This window comes from Enhydra lutris, unplaced genomic scaffold (assembly GCF_002288905.1).
Source record: "Enhydra lutris kenyoni isolate GAN:26980312 unplaced genomic scaffold, ASM228890v2 scaffoldscaffold6, whole genome shotgun sequence".
Taxonomy (NCBI): Eukaryota; Metazoa; Chordata; class Mammalia; order Carnivora; family Mustelidae; genus Enhydra; species Enhydra lutris.
In genome coordinates this window covers 13,870,536-13,885,872 of record NW_019154090.1, presented here as the reverse complement: position 1 = coordinate 13,885,872, position 15,337 = coordinate 13,870,536, and the positions used below count along the sequence as shown (strand labels likewise).

The following is a 15,337-nucleotide window of genomic DNA, read 5'->3' as shown; positions in this document are numbered from 1 at the left end:
GGAAGGGAAAGAGCAGAAGATTATTTTTGGCTTTTCTCAGCACATTTAGACAGTTGCCTCTGCCTACACAAAGCTGGCCTGGCTTCAAATCCACCACATCCGGAAGGGTCTTCTGAATCATCCAAAATAGCATCAGCTTTTTGAGGGGAATTTCTGGGTGGAGGATTCAGAACCATAAGACAGCATAGGAAGAGGAAGTGGTAAGCCTTCAGATCTAGGATCAGCTTCAGATAATGTTGGAGTCATTGAATTTTACAGCCTGTGGGCACAGAATATTGCCACCATCCACTCAGCCTGGGAATACGGAGAGGTGGCTAAAATCTTGCGAAAAAGATAATGCTACCCAGTAGAAACAGAATATGAGCTATATATATTAAATACGAGCTATATAATTAAAAATTTTCTAGTAGCTGACTAAAAAAGGAAGTTTATTTTTATAAAATTTTTATTCAACTTTCAGTAAGAGTTTTATTCAGCCTGATATATCCCAAACATTATCCACTCAAAACATAATCAATATAAAATTTATAAAGGGGATATAGTACCTTCATTTTTTTGTACTCAGTTTTAAAAACCTGGTGTTTTTAAAACGGAAGAGAGTCAGTGTAAGGCATTAAAGAGGGGTGGAGACTGTGGCAAACAAGAGTGTTTACCTATCAGTTTGCGTTTTCCCACCACCACTACTCAATTACAAACGATTGTTGCCAGGTAATGATAGGGACCCCTGTTGTCAGACTTTCTGGTCTTTTCTTTTCCAAGAGAAGCACAAATCAAGGTTTTGGTGTTTTTAAATCTTTTTTTAAAAGATTTTATTTATTTATTTGACAGAGAGAGAGATCGCAAGTAGGCAGAGAGGCAGGTAGAGAGAGAGAGGGAAGCGGGCTCCCCACTGAGCAGAGAGCCTGATGTGGGACTCCATCCCAGGACCTTGAGACCATGACCTGAGTCGAAGGCAGAGGCTCAACCCGCTGGGCCACCCAGGCGCCCCAACAAATCAAGGTTTTAATGTGAAATTTTCTGAATTTAAAAATATTAGAAATCAATTAATAGTTTTTTTTATTAAAGATTTTTATTTATTTGACAGAGATCACAAGTAGGCAGAGAGGCAGGCAGAGAGAGAGAGGAGGAGGAGGCAGGCTCCCCACTGAGCAGAGAGCCTGATGTGAGCCTCCATCCCAGGGCCCTGGGATCATGACCTGAGCCGAAGGCAGAGGCTTTAACCACTGAGCCACCCAGGCGCCTCCAATTAATAGTTTAAAACTCATGAAAGGTAGCCCCCAAATCCTGACTGTGCCCTGGATGCTGACCGGAGACCACTAGGTTACAAACTCCAGTTGGGTCTAAACCTTCCCTGCCATGTTTCCTCACTTTGCCCCTCTAGACCCAGTCTCGACTCTTCTCCTGCCCTGAGCCCTGGGGTTAGACCTGGCTGGGCAGCCTCAAAGGACTCTCCTGCATTCTGGCTTCTGTGGGTGCAATGTTTAGTTTTCTGTGTCAACGTGGCTGGGTTGCAACCTCCAGCTGTTTGGTCAAACATTATTCTGGAAGTTTCTGTGAGGGTGTTTTTGAATGAGAGTTTCATTTAAATTAATGGAGTTTGAGTGAGTCAGATTGTTGCCTCATTATGTGGTGGGCCTCATCCAATCAGTTGAGGGTGCAGATAGAACAAAAGATTGACTTCCCCTGAGCAAGAGGGAATACTGCCAGCAGATTGCCTTTGGACTCTTGCCTGGGTATACATATGTATATATTCCATCCTGCTTGTTCTGTTTCTCTGGAGAACCCTTACTGATAAGTTTGGGTTTGGTCATGGAGTGTGCCAGCAGGAGAGCTGAGGGAGGGTGTAGAGAAAGACACAGGGCAATTTCCCTCTTTCGAGTCATCAAGGGCTGTCTGTGCCCCAGGAGTAAAGGTGCCAGCCCCATGTGGGCTTTTGTCCCTCAAAGCCTCGGCTGGGAGGTTCTCCTCCCTCCCACCACCGAGGACTCGCATGGTTTCCCGCATGGTTTCCCTCATGGTTTCCCTTGCCCTCTGCCTGCACCTTGGACCTAGACCATTACTAAGAGGTCCTCAGATTGACTAGTCTGTGTGCTTACTATTGCCTTCTGAGACCCTGACTGTGCACTCTTATCTCTCCAAAGTCCAAAACCTAAAGGACCTGCTAAGATCTGTTATGGGTAGAGCCAGGAGTCCAAAGTGGTTCATAGAACTCCTCTTTCAGTGGCTTTTATTCACCTTGTTTTTCATCTATCATCAGTGCTTCCGTCCTGCTGCCCACTTGACTCTGTAATTTCCTGATCTATGTGCCAGAATACATACCTGTGTATCCAAACCTTCCACGAGCCTGTTGTTCGTCACTTCTGCGGGTTGCTGTTTCCCACAGTGTGCTGCCCCATGTTTCACTTCAACACCATCACCCTCCCCCCCGCCATGAAGGTCACCTAGGTGGCCTCCAGCTCCTAGGTACTGCCAACAGCAGTGGCCCGAATATCCTCCTACATCACCTCCGTTGGGACCATGGGACAATTTTGCTGGGATATGAACCCAGAAGTAGGAAAAGTGGGCCACAGGGAATGCAGGTAGCAAGTTCCCCGAATTACTGCCGTGTCGCTTGCCAGGCTGATGGTAGGAGGTTATAGTCTCCTCCCGTTCCACCATCACTTCTTGTCCACTTGCTTAGTTTCCGTTGGTCGGATTGACGTGTTGTGGCATCTTGGTGGAACTCGCATTTGTCTGATTACAGGTAGGTTCAAGCATCTTTTTACTGAGCTCTGGCCATCTCAACACCCTGCTTCAAAATGGCACAGCCATATCTCACCCTCACCCTGCTCGCAGGTGTCACAGTAGGAGTCTTCCAAAGACAGTGGCCAAGCCTCTTTTCCTCTCCGTATGCGGATGCTACTCTCCTCACGAAGGAGTGGAACCTAGTTCCCTCCCCTTGGACCAGGCCAACTTTTGACTTGCTTTGATCAATAGAGTGTGACAGGGTTGAATTCTTAAACTCCCAAGCCCAGACCTTCAGGAATCATGTAGCTTCTGTTTTTTGCCTTCTGAGAAGCCCACTGTCGGGCTCAGAGGTCTGGGCTGACAGGCTCCATGGTCTGGTCTGGAGGCTCCATGGTCATCGTGACATTTAAGCTCCAGCGAAACTCCCGGCTGAGTGGCCCTGGCCACACCACGTACAGCAGAGAAAAAAAACATCCCTGCAGAGCTCTGTCTAAATGCAGAAACATGGTGCGCTGGGATGGCCCAGTGGGTAAGGTGTCTGACTCTCGATTTCAGTTCAGGTCATGATCTCAGGGTCGTGAGATCGAGCCCCGTTGGGCTCTGCGCTGGGCGTGGAGCCTGCTAAAGAGCCTCTCTCCCCCCTCTCCCTCTCCCTCTGTATCCCCTCCCCTACTCAAAGTCTCTCTCTCAAAAAAAATTTTAAAATGCAGAAACATAGGCCAATAAGTTGCTGTGTTCTGTATAGCCACAGGAACTCAAACAGGTGTTTTGCTTTGTGTTTGTTCTTTCTGACTTCTGGGTGTTCCTCTTGTATTCCAGACCAGAGTCTCATGTATATTTCCAATGAAATACCACCCCTGCCACCCACCTTCCTCCCAAGCCACCATGAGCCCATGACTGACTCCTTCTGGTCTCAGTCTAATGCCACCTCCTCAGAGAAGTCCTCCCTGACCACCCTGGTTGAAGTGGCTTCTGAGTCAGTTTGTCACATTGTCTAGTTTCATCTTTTTCTTAGCCCATATCATGACCCAGAGTCATCTTATTTACCTGTCCACTGCCTGTTTCCTCAGCTAGCACGTAAGTTCCATGTGGACGGGGACAGTGAATGAGCACATAGTCAGGTTTTAAATAAATATTGTTGAATGAATAAGGAGTGAGCGAAGAAATGAATAGGACAGACTCCGGATCAGAGGGCAAGATTGCTCTCTTATAAATTCTGGTATAGACTCATTTATTGAATATTTACTGACCACCTGGTATGGGCCAGAAACCATTCTAGGTACCAGAGTTACGGCACTCAACAAAATAAAGTTTGTATTCTGACAAGCTGGTATTCTAGAGGGAGAGAAAGTTAATAAAGAATAGAATACATAATCTAGGGACCTGGCCAAACACTCAGAAGAAAAATAGAGCAGAGTAAGGAGATGGAGAGTAGTGAGGGCAAGATTTTACACCAGATGGTCAGGGAAGAGCCTCTGGGGAGGTGACATTTAGGGAGGTGACATTTGAGCACAGACCTGAATAAAGTGAGGAAACGAGCACATAATTGGAAGCGAAGTGTTCTTGGTAGAGGAAACAGCATGTGCAAAGGCCCTGAGGCAAGGTGGTTTAAGCACATGGCTGGAGTGGAGAGGGGAGAGCAGTAAAGAAGTAAAGTCAGGGAGGCCAATTCCATGGAACCCCCAATTCAGGAATTTGGGGCCCTAAAGCTCTCTTATGCCCAGAAAGCAAATAATCTATAGGCCCAGTGTTGATTAACACTCTTTATTTTATTACATTTTCAATCAGAAGTATTTGAAATCATGATTCATCTGGTTACAAGTCCCATGGGTTTCTCTGTGAATGGACTTCTCCCGTCCCCTGTTCTCCAAGAGAGCATCTCCCAAGCCCTCTGGGCTGCAACTGTGACTTGATTACTAAAGTACTCACGTGGAAAGAGGTAGAGCCCATCCTCCAATGTGGGGGCCTCTCCTCTCTCGTCTCCGCTGCTCCCAGGGAAACATCCATGACTCACTCGTGCCGTACTGAGTCTCTGGCTGCTGCTTGGGGATCATGGTCCCTCAGATGTGTAGGAAGGGAGACACGAGGCTTCCAGAAGCCCCATGGGCACCTGTCTGGTGCCAGGCTAGCGCTGGGCCAATCCCTTCACTTCTTGAGTGCCCGCTGAGCCTGATACTGTGCCCTTCACTGGGGATACCCACGTGCTTCTGCTGGAAACGAGGAGGGATCAAATCATCTAGGAAACCCCCCACCAGCCACTGGCTCAGGAGAATCTCGGTTGACCTCTGCAGAAGAGGGTAGGATATTTTGCCTGCCTGAGAAATTTTACCCTGGCCTTTGATGAGGCCCCAGTGTATCTTCTTTTTTTTTTCTTCATTCCTGAAAAACGTGGCCTTTGCTAATTAAACACATTTACCCCTCTGGGGATGGATAAGAAAGGAAAGACCAGCTGCTGGAATCAGGAGTAGCGGGCAGCGACAAAGGCCCCCGTGGGCCACACGTAGGAGAGTCCTCTCTGGAAGGACAGTAGGGCTTGGCCTGACCCCAGAATTACGGTGAAACTGATTCAGATTAGACAGAAAAATCCTAAAAAGCTTGGGTAGAGATGTCAGCTGGGGGTTTCTAGAATGCCCCTGGTGTGCCAGGGCCCCCAGAAGTGCAGCAAGGGGGGTTGGCACAGCCTCCCTGTCCTCAAGAGGCCATCTGTCCCTCCCCTGTCTCCAGGGACTGAAAGGTGTACTGGCAGGGCTCACATTCAAACAACGGGCACAGAATGGGCACCGACTGAGCAGGACACACCACGGCTGTGAACACCTGGAACACTGCGGCCCCAAAAGCCTTCCTCTCTGAGGAAGATGACCTTTAAAGGCAAGATGACCTCTCCAGAGGGTAACCTAAGGTAGGCCGTGGGGGATGTTAGTGGTGCCCATAGGAATCAATGCCCCCCCATTCCAACAGTTTAAGACAAATGCCATATTCCAGATTTGCTTCCTGTTGCTAGGATAGGGCTCTCTTGCATTCTAGCCATATAACAGCTCAGAGATAAAGGCGCTTATTTCTCTGGCAGCGGATCTGGGAGATGTCTGGGCCCTGACCTCCATGAAAGAGAAGGAGACCGTGTCCTAGAAAATGAGCCTTTGGGCCCAAGTGGACCACTGGAGGTCACCCTTGCTTGCTGCATACTGAATCACAGAAAAGAACTGCTCAAGATCGTCCTTGTAGAGTCCTAGCAGCAGGTGATGGCAGAAGCCTTCTGAGAGGGCCCAGCTCGAACAGAGTCCTGGAGGGGAAATCAAAGGGTCCGAAACGTGTTGTTGGCCAAGGCGGATGGCAGTGCCGTGATGTTGGCTGAGTGGATGTCGGCCCAGTCTGGGAAGACACCCAGCTGGAAGATGGTCTGTGCCCAAGTATTCATGGCCATGCTGAGCAGCAGGACACCCATGAGGTTCATCAGGAGGCCTGTCCGTACCTGAAACAGAGCCCAGATGAAGAGAGGGATCAGCTCAGAGCCCATTGTACAGGTGGGAAAACCCACGCTCAGAGTCAGGAACGCATTCACTCAAGATCTCCCAGCCGGGAAGTGATGGTGCCAGGACAGGGATCCAGGCTGCTGGGTGCCCAAGACCCTCCCACCCTGACGCTACCCTAGCCAGCCCCTCAGGTGCCATCCCTATGACACCCTCGAAGGGTGATTATTATTACTTCCGCTTTACAGAAGAGGAACATGGGGCTCAGAGAAGTTGGCTTATCCACATCACACAGCTTGAAAATAATCTGGTTTGATCAATAACACACATACACACTCACACACAACACACACACACACACACACACACACACACACTCATACATGCTCACACCTATCCACCTTCCATGTCTACTGAAGGCTATACTTCTTTGTTGGGAAGAATTTGTCTCAAGGACATTTTGACCTTTTTAAGTAGCTAGAACAAGTCTGCCCACTTGCTTTTTCCCCTGAGCTAACCTCTTGTGCCATTCATTCCAACCCGGGGCTGAAAATCTCTGTTTCTCATCCAGGATTTCCGGTCGTTCGACCTTAGCATTACTCAGCTGTGAACTGTGCGGTGAGGGAGTCATTCACTCTCTTTTCAGTCTCCCTCTTTAAAATCTATTCCTCCCAGAGAAAGGCTCCCTTAGGTGCTATCGTGCCCTTAATGCTTCTCTCTTCCTTGCCAATTGCCCTCTTGAGCAAGCAGGGCTTCAGAACTTTCTCTAGGCAAATCGTTTTCAGGGTGAATGTAATTATTTTGCTTTTTTGTCTTTGCCTTTATTTTTAGACTTACCTTTATGGCATACAGTACCAGTTTTCCATATCCAGATGTGTCAGAAACTCTTCTCTTAAAATAGTCTTACTTAAAGTGTTTTTAAAAATGTAAGTTGAGGGGCAACTGGGTGGCTCAGTCGGTTAAGTGTCTGCCTTTGGCTCGGGTCATGATTCCAGAGTCCTGAGACCAAGCCCCACATCCGGCTCCCTGCTCAGCAAGGAGCCTGCTTCTCCCTCTCCCTCTGCCTGCTGCTCCCCCTACTTGTGCTCTCTGTCAAATAAATAAATAAAAATCTTAAAAAAAAAAAACAAGTTGATTTAGGAGAACCGTTATATCCATATTGCACAGATGGCTCACAGAAAGGGCATCAGTGGTGAAGGGAGTACACCCAGTGACAAGGTCCAATGGCGTTATGTTGTCCTGCCTCTGCTCTCGGAAGGTCTTCAAGCCCTGGCAACATTGGAGAATTGGAAGGGGACTGGCCAAATCTTGGGGTGGCTGGGAGGAGGGCTGGGCTCCTGGGAGCCTGGCTCCAAGTGCCTGCTCTGTCCCACATTCATCACGGTGGACAACCTAGGCCATCCCTCTCAGGAGCAGAGCCTGCAGGTGGGCACGCGGCTCCAGACAGGTGGGCGGCTCTGACAGGTGTGCCCCTTTGTGCCCCCTTGTGCCCCTCGGATGTCTCTCCATTTCTCTCATGGTCTCCTCATTCTCAGGATGGCTGTTAGGTCTGGTCTCTGCCCTCTGGCCCCTTTCCCTAAGCCTCTCTGTTTCACACTCAGCCCCCCTCCACCCTGCCGCCAGAGTGACCTCAGAAAGGCAGGAGTCAAACCTCGTCCCCGCAAAGTCGGGAAGCAGAAGTGACAACATTCTAGAAAGGCTCCCTCATGGCTGTTTTCCTGCCGGTCCCATTTACTCATGTTCCATACTTGGCCTCTGAAATAGTTGAAGAAGCTCTGTTCCCACTTCAAGGGGGAAGCAAGAAAGTGAATCATTCTCTGAGTTCTGTCCTAGCCCCCAAACACCTGATAACATCCAAGAAGAGCCAGATCCCAGACACATGCCAGGACATCAGCTCCCAGCAAAGCCCCCGCTGATGCTGGCCTCCGGGCCGCACCTCCAGTGATTTGTGGAAGAGCATCTAGAGTCCCCGACTCTCCCTCTGATGGGACCCAACGGAGGATTCCTAAAGGCACAAAGATGTTCCAATGTAAACTCCAACCCCAAGCAACGTTGAGACTCGTTCTCTTGTCTCTGAGTCTCTCTGTCACTCGGTCTGTGATTCTGTCTACCACTCGTGCTATTCAATAAACTCTGTTTTCACTTTCTCTGGCTCACGTTTGATTTCTGTCCTGCATGAAGCCAGGGGTCCCTTGGCTGGTCCTGTGGGAAGTTCCCCTGGGCTCCCGGACCCAACTACCTGCATCAATGACCCCGCTCAAATCCCTCCAGAGTCCTCCACTGTGGGCTGCGTAAGGTTCGGTCTGTGCCCTGCCCCTCGGCACCCCTCCCCCAGTCCTCTGGCCTCATCCTCCCAACTGAGCTCCAGGCACCCCAGCCTCCTCCTGCTCTCTTGTTTGCTCTGTGACCTCTTTCTGCCTCTCACTCTTGCCTAGCCCCTCTCCTCCCTTCCCCTCCCGGTTTATCCTGCCAGAGTCTCTGCGTCTGGAGAGACTGGACCCGGAATTGGTTTAAGCATATCACCCTCCTCCCTTGTACCAGTTTAGGATTTGCATTCCCTGAGTGTTCCCAGGCTGCCAGTGGAGGGGAAGTGGCAGCGGGAGGCGGGAGGCGGGAGGGAGGGAAGGAGGAGAGGGGTCAGCAGGGTAGCGAGGGGAGAGGAAACACACTGGTGGATCTCCCTACCACCCCCGCCAAGCCACCACCCTGGCTTCGGCCTTGCCCCCCGGGGGTGCAGCCTGCTTCCCCTCTCTCCTACAGATTCCAGGCACGGAGCAGTTGGCTGAACAAGTAAGAAAAGAGAGCAGTGCCCCGAGAGAGAAGGAAGTCCCTTGTCCCCGAAGCAGACTCTGGAAAGTCATCATTCAGACAGTGTTTCCTGAAATTGTCTAAGCCTAAGAATCGACCCAGAGTGTTTGCTGAAATGAACCTAGATATTCCTGGTCCCACTCCAGATGACTTATTCAGAGACTGGAGGGGCAGGTGGAGGAGCGGGAGCCCGGGTCCCCGCCACGGCGTCTCGCCCAGCCCCTGCCGGCCACCCCCATCTCAGGCCTCTGCTAGGATGAGCCCCGACTCACCATGTCTTTGACCAGCAGGTGTCCGGAGGCAAAGGCAATGGAGTTGGGGGGCGTCGAGACCGGGAGCATGAAGGCGTAGGAGCAGCCGACCGTGCCGGGGATCATCAAATACAGGGGGTGCACTCTCAGACGGATGGACTGGTACGGGTGCGGTGGGGGAGGGGACGACCACGACAGGGCAGCGGAGAGGCGCCACCACAACAGATGGAGATGGTCGAAAGCCACAGACACAGAGACGGAAAGAGACGTTATGACAACGTTATGGCAGCAGAGACCAATCACAGCGGACAGACATGCAGCCACACAAACAGACATGCAGCCAGAAACGCAGATCCACGGACAAGAGCAGAGACAGACAAGAAGAGAACCCAAACCAAGGGACACATGGAAAAGATATTCCCCCAGGTTAGTGACATTCTGGGGGCTGCAAGCTTGGGCGGGGGAGATTTTTCTAGAACCTTCTCCACACTGAGAGCACATCGTCAGACCGGGAGGACTTGCTAAGACCCAACTTGCTGGCCCCACTTCCCCCAGAGTTTCTGATTCAGCAGGTCTGGGGCGGCCCAAGGAGCCTGCATTCCTCACAAGTTTCTAGATGAGGTTGGTGCCAAGAACCACAGCTCTAACACACCCGGTCCCCTGCCTGGTCCTTCCCTCAGCCGAGCAGTCCCCACAGCCAGTCCCTAGCCACATTTAGTGGGGGCCTCACCAGTTTTTGGAGGCACAGAGAGGTCGAGATAGCATCGACTGATAAGCATTTCCCAACTTCTAAGACTCAAATGCGTCTGTGTGTTGGCCTCATTCCGTAGCTGGCTCGTCACCTTGCCCAAACGACATATTCATCTACAATGCCTGTTGGTCTCCTCTCTACTATCGTATTTAAGATAGGGCATTTTTTGGCCCCTCGAGGGAATTTTGATAACCCAAAGCATATACATTTTTCTCAAAAAGGGCTAAATTCACCCCCTGACATGCAAAACGTTTTTGGTTTGGGTGATAAGGACCGTTTAGGACACTGTGTCATTCACTAGTGTCTTCTCCAGCAAAATTTGCCCCAACAGACCTGGCTGGGTCCACCCTTCTCCTCCCCGTCACCCCACAGCACCCCCATCTCTCTCAATCATCGGATCCCTCAGATCCGGGGGAGTCTACGGGTGGGGGTGTGAAATGGAGAGCTCACTCTGGAGGACAATTTGCCCACATCTAACAGAATTAGAGAAGCACATGCTTTTCAATCCAGGGGTCATGTCTATGCATGGATCTAGATGGAATCAAAGGTTCCCAGACAAGGAAAGGTCAAGGGTGCCATTGTGGGATCACAGCAAAGGCTGGAAGCGACCTATGTGTCCCTCTGTAGAGATCTTCGATAGACCCACCGCTATCCACTCGCACCAGAATATCCTCCAGTCACTGAAAAAGGGTGAAGTACATCTCTGTGTGTAACACAGTGTGAGCACCATTACAAATTCATGCAAAAATAAGCCAACTAAAACCCAAAACAAGGCAGCTCAGAGACGTGTGTCTGGTCTATCACCGACAACACACGAAGCGTGTAGTCGCCACACTGATTTAATAAGATCAGTTCTGGAGTCTATTAAGAGAATCATATGGCTTGGTCTTCTTTAATCTATTTAAATAGAAAACTCTGCTGATTGCTTGTAGCGTTCACCGGTTTTGAAATTCCGAACACAAACTCGATTTGATCACGACACATCGTTCTAGTCCCATGGTCCTGGATTTATTTTGCTATTTGCATCTTTGTTTATGTGGGAGATGGGGTTGTGACTTCCCCCACTGCCTTGGCTGTCCTTCTTTGGTTTTGGTGTCTGGGTTTTGTTCACCTTATCCCTGGATTGAACGACTTTCTCCATTATTCTGTGCTCTGAAGTACTGTGAGTAAGGTGGGAGCTAGTTGTCTTTGCAGGCTTGCTAGTTCTCTCCTAGCTGACCCTCCGAGGACTGGCTGGTGATTTTTAGGGCAGCGGTTCTCAACGGGGGACGGTTTTGTTTCCCCTACCAGGGGACATTTGCCAATGTCTGGAGACATTTTTGATTGTCACTATTTAGGTCAGTGCTACTGCTACCTCATGGATAGAGGCAAGCATGCTGCTGAGCGGTTCACCACCTACAGGACAGCCCCCCCACACAACAGACCATTCTTTGGCCCCAAATGCCAACAGTGCTGAGAAACCCTTCTTTTGAGGGAGCTTAGAACTTCGCCTACCGTTAGAATTTCTTCTGTGGTTATTTGTCTGCTCAGATTTCCTACTTCATCTTAACCCACATTTGAAAATTTATATTTTCCTAGAAAAGTCTCTAAGGAAGAAAAGTTGGTACGCTTCTTAAGTATTTACTCTGTGCCTTTCTTAAAGAAGAAAAAAGAATCAGGGTCTGACACCTGCATGCATTTTGGAAGAGAACAAAGGCCTCTGTAGCTGGGATGGAGCTCCTCGTGGCAGGGGACAGATTTCTGAAGTTACCCCCAACACACACACTCCTGCCCCAAGACTCTCACCAGCTCTGCCAGCACTGGCAGGAAGATGATGATCGTGGCCGTGTTGCTGGCAAACTCGGTGAAGAAGGCGATGACGACGGTGATGAGCAGCACGGCCAGGGCGGGGGGCACGTTCTCCAGTGGGTGCAGCTGCCCACCGATCCACGCAGATAGCCCTGACTCCTGCGGGGCATGTGGAACATCTGTTCACACCCTTGCGCAGCCACAGCCACCATCCCCGAGGGCTGGGTCTGGGAGGGAGGTTAGGATGGACCCCCGTGGTGACAACAGTGACTACCATGGACACTGAGACTCAGAGAGGGTCAGCAACAGGTCCAAGTCTACACCTTCCAGCCGATGGACATCAGTCTCTCTGCTTCTGGAGCTGCTCTCTACTCCAACTCTAGGACCTAACTCCTGGATCCCCAAATAATCCATTTGTCTCTAGCCCCCTGCTAAGCTCCAACTGAAGTGAGAGGGGAAAACGGGACCCTCCGTGGATGGTGATGAATGACAAAAATATTAACACGATCATGTATGCAAAACATTCATTAGTAGTCTGATCATTATGTAATGATATATGCAAGATATCCCATCTACCATCTATCTATAAAACCTGTATCAGATATATGTTAAATGCAGCCCTAACAAAATGATTACCCAATAGAGATATTTGTGAGTAATAAGGCCAATCATTACGATGATAACATAATATTGTATTATTACTCATTTTAGCATAAGAATCATCATCCCTGAGGCTTTACAGTTTGCTTGGTACCTGCACGCCATTTCCTCGTAAACCCCTCCCAGCCTTCCTGGAAGGTAGACATTTGTCTCTGTGTCACAGATGAGGAAACTGAGCCTGGTGAGTTTTTGTGACTTGCCTACGGTCCCCAAAAGTCATAATCTGAGATGTCTTTCACATTCAAGGGCATGTACTTCTCTCTCTCTCTTTCTCTCTCTCTCTTTTTTTTAAGATTGTATGTATTTATTTGAGAAAGAGAAAGAGCGACCAAGAAAGAGAGAACGCAAGCATGGGTGGGGGGCAGGGGGAGGTGGAGAGGCAGAAGGAGAAGCAGACTCTCCGCTGAGTGTGGAGCCCAGCATGGGGCTCGATCCCAGGACCCCGGGATCATGACCTGAGCTGAAGGCAGATGCTTAACCGACTGAGCCACCCGGGCTCCCCAGGGCTATGTAATTCTGTAAGCAAACATGGTCCTGCAAAGTTCCCTATCACTTGGGCACCATCCTCTGGACACAGCAGTCTGTCATGAAGAATGGTGATGGCCAGAGCCGATAACACCCTCCAGGACAGAGAAAGGACAGGTTAGATCGTCCCCTCCCTGGCTCCGGACTCCACCTCTGCCCTCAGTGTTGCAGAATTACCATCGTTGCCCTCTCCACTGACTTCTGCAGGAGTTACTCTACGTAGGAGTATTTAAATCAAGTGTGTGCTTACCATAGCCGTTTTAGCAACCCAGTATCCTTTGATATCATACACTTGGGTTTTTCAAAGAAACTGTATACATTTCTTTTATATTTGATGGAAAATTTACTGCTTATCTAGAACTTAAAATTTCATAATGGATTCTAGAACACAGCATACTGTTTTTATGTTTTTACATAAATAAAATACTACACTTGGGGGCACCTGGGTGGCTCAGTGGGTTAAAGCCTCTGCCTTCGCCTCAGGTCACAATCCCAGGGTCCTGGGATCGAGACCTGCATCGGCCTCGCTGCTTGGCAGGAAGGCCGCCTCCCTCCCCCCTCTACCCCCTGCTTATGTTCCCTCTCTCACTGTGTCTCTCTCTGTCAAATAAATAAATAAAATCTTAAAAAAAATACTACACTTGTGCCCAGAATTGACTTAAAAGTTATCTCCAAGGAATGAATAATAAATGCTTAAAGATATTTTTCCCTAGAAGATTCTTTGTAAAATTTAGATGCTGCTTTTTGTCTGATAGCCTAGAAATGATAGCACATGGCAGAGTCAATGCCCCAGACCTTCCCTGACCAGGGAACCCTTCAAGGGGAAAACGGGGCCACTGGTTTTTCCCAGAGGCCACAGGTCTGGCTAAGAGACTGATGGCAGTTGTGTGTGATTTAAGGGAGAGAGGCTGGAGAGAAGGAATATTAATGACTCGGATGAATGAGAAGCCAACTCTGGGTGGCGGGCTTCCAACCAACGTCCCAGCACACTCGGGTCCTTGGCTCAGCTTCTGCAACCACAGGGAGGTCTGGCAGCTTCAGGGGAGAGAACCCCTGGATGCCTGGGGTTCTCTTGGGGACTCCCAAGGGCTTCCCCTGCCCTTTCCCATTCCCTTAGGTATTAGAAACCCCATTTCCTTGGAAACACATGGTCCCACATTGTTCCAGGGACTCTAGAACCAGCAACAGGCAAGGTGAGATGCCATGTGGCCAGAGGATGAAGAGAAAGGGCCCCAAAGTCAGCTTAGGATTATTCCTCATGTTAATCCTTCCTAGCTGTGTCATTCTGGACAAGTAACTTAACCTCTCTGCGCCTCAGTTTCCTCATCTGTAAATGCAAATATAACAGTGCCTATCTCAGAAGGTTATTATTGGGAGAAAAGGAGCAAATCTACAAAAGCAGTTGGAAAATGACCCAGTACATGGTGAACCCCCAACATGTGCCAGCCATCATTACAAGTCAAGATGCCAGAGTTGGAAAAACACTCAGAAATTGCCCAGTGTGTTGGTTGTCAAACTGTGTTTCTTATGGCCCTCAAAGATGTCAAGAAATGCCTGAGGCCCCACTGCAGGATGGGAGGGGAGAGGCTTGACAACTTTAAGAGCCTCATCAAACACAGTAGGCTCGGCTGTGTGTATACAACTCTGTATAATAATTCCTAGGGAGAGAGCCAGTGAATTTGGTTCAAGGAAAGAAAAACGAGAGGACTTCATGTGCATGTGTCAACATTCAGACCACCGTACTGCTTATAAGCTGTGTGACTTTGGACAAATTGAGGAACATCTCTGTTCCTTGGTTTCTACGGGGAGTTGTGGTCAGGATGAAACAAATGCATGCAAAACATAGTAAGCACGGAATAGGATTCACTATTCTTATCTGACAAGCACTTCATACAGAGTTTACTCTGCACTGGGCACTATTCTAAAGACTTGGCTAATATAACTTATTTTATCCCTGTAACAACTCCATGAGGTGAGTTGTAAAATTATCTCCCATTTTATGGCTGAAGAAACTGAGGCAAAAAGAGGTGGTGGCTGGCCTGAATAAATGAAATGACTTGTCCTAGGGTTAGAATTTTGAGCTTATAATCTAGCTCTTACTTCATTAGGCTACCTTTCCAATAAAATGATAATGGCAATCATCATCACCATCATCACCACCATAATCACGATCACCATCACCACCATCATCACCATCACCACCATCACCACCATCACCATCACCACCATCATCACCATCACCACCATCACCACCATCATCACCTTCATCATCACCATCATCACCACCATAATCACCATCACCATCACCACCATCATCACCATCACCACCATCACCACCATCACCACCATCATCACCTTCA

General features: G+C 49.2%; 1 protein-coding gene across 1 annotated transcript in view; it reads right to left on the bottom strand.

Annotated features, from left to right (window-relative positions):
* Positions 1-5,552: 5,552 nt before the first annotated feature.
* LOC111141612 (solute carrier family 13 member 3) overlaps positions 5,553-15,337 on the bottom strand; it is a 60,279-nt gene continuing 50,494 nt past the window's right edge. The window contains exons 11-13 of the mRNA XM_022494305.1: positions 11,790-11,951; positions 9,275-9,412; positions 5,553-6,196 (exon numbers count right to left, since the gene is read on the bottom strand). Of these exons, the coding sequence (XP_022350013.1) occupies positions 6,020-6,196; positions 9,275-9,412; positions 11,790-11,951 (477 nt within the window). The 3' untranslated portion in view covers positions 5,553-6,019. The remainder of the gene's footprint in view (positions 6,197-9,274; positions 9,413-11,789; positions 11,952-15,337) is intronic.